The sequence below is a fragment of the Leptonychotes weddellii genome, chromosome 3 (genome assembly GCF_054177405.1).
Source record: "Leptonychotes weddellii isolate Sample4059 chromosome 3, ASM5417740v2, whole genome shotgun sequence".
Classification (NCBI taxonomy): domain Eukaryota; kingdom Metazoa; phylum Chordata; class Mammalia; order Carnivora; family Phocidae; genus Leptonychotes; species Leptonychotes weddellii.
Window position 1 is genome coordinate 71,744,919 of NC_138371.1, and position 6,000 is coordinate 71,750,918.

The 6,000-nt window shown below is 44.3% G+C and overlaps 1 protein-coding gene across 1 annotated transcript in view; it reads left to right on the forward strand.

The window, feature by feature from the left end:
- The window catches only part of NEB (nebulin), a 198,037-nt gene that overhangs the window by 158,300 nt on the left and 33,737 nt on the right, over window positions 1-6,000 (forward strand). The window contains exons 123-129 of the mRNA XM_081815483.1: window positions 451-555; window positions 924-1,031; window positions 2,552-2,656; window positions 4,339-4,443; window positions 4,862-4,966; window positions 5,601-5,705; window positions 5,795-5,905. Of these exons, the coding sequence (XP_081671609.1) occupies window positions 451-555; window positions 924-1,031; window positions 2,552-2,656; window positions 4,339-4,443; window positions 4,862-4,966; window positions 5,601-5,705; window positions 5,795-5,905 (744 nt within the window). The remainder of the gene's footprint in view (window positions 1-450; window positions 556-923; window positions 1,032-2,551; window positions 2,657-4,338; window positions 4,444-4,861; window positions 4,967-5,600; window positions 5,706-5,794; window positions 5,906-6,000) is intronic.

Genomic DNA, 6,000 nt, shown 5'->3' on the forward strand with positions numbered 1-6,000 from the left:
TTTTATTTTGTATCTGTTTCATCTTTGACATGGATACATACCTTAAGACATTATACATATTTGATGCAGCATATTTTAAGTGAATCATTACCTGTCAGAGTCCAGAGAACAAGGATCCAGTCCTGACTCTGGGATTCATTCTATATGTGTCCCTTAGTTCAATTTTTTAAACCTCTCTGGGCCTGAGCTTCTAATGTCTAAAAATGTGGAAAATATCATTTATTATTATTATTTGCCCACTCCATTACACTATTGCTATCAAATACAGTTTTATATTAAACATTTGTTAGAATTAAAAGAGAAAGTATGACACCATGTCCCACATTCCCCACATCTGTGGCTTATCTATTAATCCTGCTATTTGCTGTGGGACTCTTTTGAGGAAAATTAGCTTCCTTAAAGCCCTCTATTCTACTTCAAGTTAACTCGTTCGTCTCTTCTACAATTTAGATCAAGTACAGGAAAAATTATGAAAAATCAAAGGACAAATTTACCTCAATCGTGGATACTCCAGAACACCTGCGTACTACGAAAGTCAACAAACAAATTAGTGATGTAAGTGCAAGAAACACTGAATGGATTCTCAGACTCGGGGAGCATTTGCAAATGTGGAGGGACATTTTTGATTGTCACAATGTCTGGAAGATTCTGCTGTTTTGTGGGAGGGAGGCAGGGATGTCAGATGTCCTGCTATGCTCACAATTCTTCTTTTACAATAAAGAATTATTCCAACTAAATTGGCAATTTAGAGGCAATGGAGTTTTAGCAGAAAGCATGAAAGTGCCTGTTGATTTTATAGAATTCTCTTTCCTTTATGTACACTCAAAAACACAAAAAACTTTGCATTTATATTATTTCCACTACATTATATTGTAAACTGAGATGCACAATATTGTTTCCTTCTGCTTTTACTTCTCCTTCAGATACTTTATAAGTTGGAATACAACAAGGCCAAGCCCAGAGGCTACACGACAATCCATGACACACCCATGTTGCTGCATGTCCAAAAGGTCAAAGATGAAGTCAGTGATGTAAGTACCAGAATGTTTGCAGCCCTTCTCATCTTGGGTTCTTTCTAACATGATATAATGAACCCTGGTCCAGTTATCTATTCCTGTGTAGCAATCACCCTAAAACTTAGTGGCTTGAAAACAAAATCACCTTTTTTTTTGCTGGTGATTCTGCAAACTGACTGGGCACAGCTGAGCAGATCCTCTCTGCCATGTGCCATGAAAAATGTTAAATACATCCAGTGCACTGTTTATGAAGGCAGGAATGTATAAAACATTTTTAAAATATTTTTTCGTATTTTTTATGTTAAAATAAGTTTCGGCCCTTCAAACATGAACATTACTTGTTCATAAACCTCTATCAGATAGATCTTTTCTCTAAAGCAGCCCATTCCCTCTCACTGTAGAAAAATGAAGCATTTCTGTATCCATTCCTCCAAACTTTCTGATTATAACAATAACCAGAGATATTGATGAAAAATATGGACTTCTAGGCCTTTCCCCTAAAAATACTGATTTACTAGGTCCATGGCAAAGTGCAGACAACTATGATTTGTATGATGAGACTATGGGGCTTCCTTAGAACAGTTTTACTTTCAGACTTAACCACATTAAAACCTAAAATCCTCAGGGCGCATGGGTGGCTCAGTCGGTTGAGTGTCCGATTCTTGGTTTCAGCCAGGTCATGATCTCATGGGACGAGGGATTGAGCCCCTCAGAGGGCTCCACGTTCAGCGGGAAGTCTGCTTGAAGATTCTCTCCTTCTGCCCCTCCTTCTACTTTCCCCTTCCCTCTCTCTCTCAAATAAATAAATAAATCTTAAAAACAAAAAAACAAAAAAACGAATATACTCTGCAATAAGTAGTAAGAAGGCCCCGACGATGTCCCAGGGCCTGTATTTAAGAGTAGCAGAAGTGGGTGGAGCTAGAATTGCCAGGCCCAGGATGGGTTGGGTTGAGCCCACAGAAGCTAAGCCTTCCCCATCCCTCTCCCTCCCATCCAAACCCACACATGCCCCAACTTGCTAGATTTGGCTCTAGCAATGAGGGTAATGGACGGCATCCATCAATTCTTTCATTTGTCACATACTTATTGGTACACAACCTTCGCTCTCAAGGGGTTCATCTTAATGGAAGAATAGATAAGCACATAATTACAACATGATATGAGAACAGCCAGAACTGTGGGGGCACAGACGGAAGGCAAGACCAACACCATCGGGGTGAGCTAGTGGGGGAAAGTTTCTCTTCCATCAGCAGTTTTCAAGATGTTCTGAACTCAGTGTTTTCTGAGTTGGGGAAGGAAAAAGACACATGGCCCTTTCAGCCAAGCTCAGGGGACATAAATCCTATGGTGCTACTGGTGACCATACTCAGTTCCGGGGAGCTAGTTTTAAGATCTGAGATTTTTTTCTTCACAACAGGTTTATTCTGTCTTAAGAAGCATTATGTACTATAGTCCTGGTTTTAATTTCTTGCTTTTTTAATGCTTGGTAGGCCACTATAAAAATTAACCTTGTCTCACTGTGTTTCCTCCCATAGCTGAAATACAAAGAAGTTTACCAAAGAAATAAGTCCAACTGCACCATTGTGCCGGACTCTGTTCATATCAAAGCAGCCAAGGATGCCTACAAAGTCAATACCAACGTAAGTTCCAGAAACTTGCCCAAGGCTAATGGGGGATTTAGCTTCTGCAGGACACGTGATCTCCTTTTACATCTCTTCAGGTGATTGAGCGCTCATGAGTCTGGATCAAGAGCCCCAGCAGCATGACTGCTGCTGCTGGAATCTAAATTCTGTCTTTGGCTCTCACAGAGGAGAGTTGGGAAGAGCCAGGGTGACAAACCACATGACACAGGTGTTGTACCCACTTAGGCTCCCTGCCAGGTGGCTGAGAAACAGGAGATTTAATTCTGGAATGAAGGCTGCATGTTGGAAAGTGTCTCAGCATCTTTCGTTCCCTCTACCCTCCGTATCTTCCTCTTGCCCGGCTCTAGAACCTGCTTCTTCTGGAAAACACACACACGCACGCATGCACGCAAGCACATTTTAGTCACTTGAGGCTGTCAGAAGTTAGCCCATGTCTTTGTCCTGCTCAGATCTCCCTGCGGACTCTTTTAGTGTGTGTGTGTGTGTGTGTGTGTGTGTGTGTGTGTGTGTGTGTGTGTGTGTGTGGTGGGACATCTTAAAGCCTCAACCACAGAAATATTTTTGTGCATTTTGATGAGTATTAACTTCTAAAAAATATATAAATGGTTACATAATGAAACCATTATAATCCAATGAATGCCCACTAGTGCCAGAGAGAACATATATTACTCAGGGTCAGCAAATACCCTTCGGGGCAGGCAGGCAGCTTACAGGTGTCCCGAGGATGGATTGAGGGCTGGGTAGGTAGCAGGATGGGTGTGTGAAAAAGCAAATGCAGTAAAATGTACAATGTAGAGTCTAGGCAGTGGATGTACGGGTATTCTCTAGGATTCTTGCAGCTCTGTTGTATGTTTGAAAAATTTAACAATAATGGGTGGAAACCCATGGCATCAAACGCAAACCTCATGAAAAACTCCTCAAAAGTATGCAGAGTTGATTATATGCAAATTATACCTTGACAAAACAGAGAATAAGAGTGAGGAAAGAAAGGTGCCTGCTACTGAGGGCTCTTCCAAGGACACACATTAAGCTATGTGTGGTCCTGTGCCTCAGATTTGGCGCCAGGCAGCCAAATGGCCAGCTCTGGGGAAGGTCTAACAAGTGTGCGAGCCTCTCTGGAGCCATTCTCTGCCAGTTTGAGTCCCAGCTCCGTCATTTCCGTCATTTCTGTCATTTCCATCATTTACGAGCTGCCTCCCCTTGGGCAGTTTGTCTAACCCTCTGGTTGGTTCCTCAGCTGTCAATTTCATGCAGCTGTTGCAAAGATTAAATGAGGTAGTAGTTACAAAGCACTGAGAAAAGTGTCTGGCATGAAATAAATACTATAAGTTTAATCATTTAAGAAAGATTAAGCCTGAGGTTAGCTAGAAATTAAAAGCCCTTGACTGCAAAGATGATAAAGCTGCACTGACAGAGTTAAAGGGACTGTAGAATTATTTCACCTGGAGGCCTATACAATTTTTAGCCCCTATTTTGAGACCAAACGGTCCCACGAGATGACCTCTTCAGTGGCTGACTAGTGGCATAAATTGTACAGAAATGTTAACTGGGGCTCTCGCTTGCATCAAGAACCATGATTTGTTGTATGTTGAGAAGCACGATGGGTCCCTCTGTGCCACGCGTGGTTATGAATTCAGCCCACTGAACGAATTGACCTATTTTCGTCTTCTTACAAACAGCTGGACTACAAGAAGCAGTATGAAGCCAACAAAGCCCACTGGAGGTGGACCCCCGACCGACCAGACTTCATCCAGGCGGCCAAGTCATCCCTGCAGCAGAGCGATGTGAGAGGGGACAGTCGGGCTCTCTGACATGCCTGAGAAGCATGAATAATTACTCATAATAACCGCTGTCGTGGGTGTCAGCCTAGCTCACTCGAGATCCCAGAAGGATGGGGGGTGGTGGGAGGGGTGGGAGGCAAGCGCAGGAAGCAGACCTGCCTTGGAGCCTGGTCTCCCACAGCTGGGCACCAGCACTAGGGTGCAGAGTCCTGGGTGAGGCTGGGGAGGAACTGGGGGTGAGCAGGCAGGGAGGGCTTGGTCCTGGCCGCGGGGCTAGAGAGGGGGAGCCTAGCAGGCAGTGAGGGGCCAGGAAGCCTCTGCCTCCATTTTGGTGGCAAGTCCTCATAGTACCCTTAAAAGGAGGATTCCTTACAGATTACAGTAAATGCCGGCTTCTTCCTCTGCCCTTCTTCTGTTTCAGTTTGAGTATAAGCTGGACCGAGAGTTCCTCAGAGGTTGCAAGCTTTCTGTCACTGATGATAAAGACATGGTGCTGGCCCTGAGGAATTCTTTAATAGAAAGTGACGTAAGTATCCAGTGCCTTCTCTGACACCTAACCTGGCTCAGGGCCGTCCTCTGCGGCACAGTCCCCAGCGACACCGGGGAAGGACGGAGGAGGCTGCTGGGTCCTGAAACATGACCCTGTCCCCAGTGAATGCCAGTGACGTGGCAGAGCAGGGCGACAGGAGGGGAAGCTATAAAATCCAGGTGACCATTCTTGATACATACTGCACCGCAAGATCATTCACGCAGCGAGAACTGGGAACTGAAGTTCTGGCTGGATTCTATGAGGAAATACGCATTTTTGTGTGATCATATTCTTCCTATGTTTCCTCATCTGTAAAGGAGAAATAATAATGCCTCCCAGGATTCGGGAGTGGGTCAAATGACATGTTTGAAAGTCCTTTGAACTAAGGCTAGGTGTATAAAGATTCATCAGGAGATCCATTTTGATCATTATTAAAGCCTCAACTTGCAAGAGAGAAAGAAAATCTCTTTCGAATATTTCCCAAGATTTCCCAACATCAGACCTTTTATTGAGTTTAATGTTACTGTGTCAGTGATTCTGTTTTCCCAGCTCTATCTAGTGATTCGGGGACTGCATAAATATATACCGGATACCCAGAGGAGCTAAAGAAATATTTTTTTCACCCCTGCAGCTGAAATACAAAGAGAAACACGTCAAGGAAAGAGGAACCTGCCATGCTGTGCCTGACACTCCGCAGATCCTCCTGGCAAAGACAGTCAGCAAGCTGGTGTCTGAGGTAACCCTCCAGCAACATATGCTCTGCTCCCGTCTTGGACTAATGCCCCAGGCAGACACTCTTAACAAGCTCTCTGTGGATTCCCTCAGAACAAGTACAAGGACTACGTCAAGAAGCACTTGGCCCAGGGCTCGTACACAACACTGCCAGAGACCAGGGACACCATCCATGTCAAGAAAGTGACCAAGAATGTCAGTGATGTAAGTGACCAGCCCCAGGACTCTTGGTAGCAGCAACACCACTCGACCTTAGGATCCCGGGAAATCCGGGGCGAGCTGCCTTTTTGCTTATAACT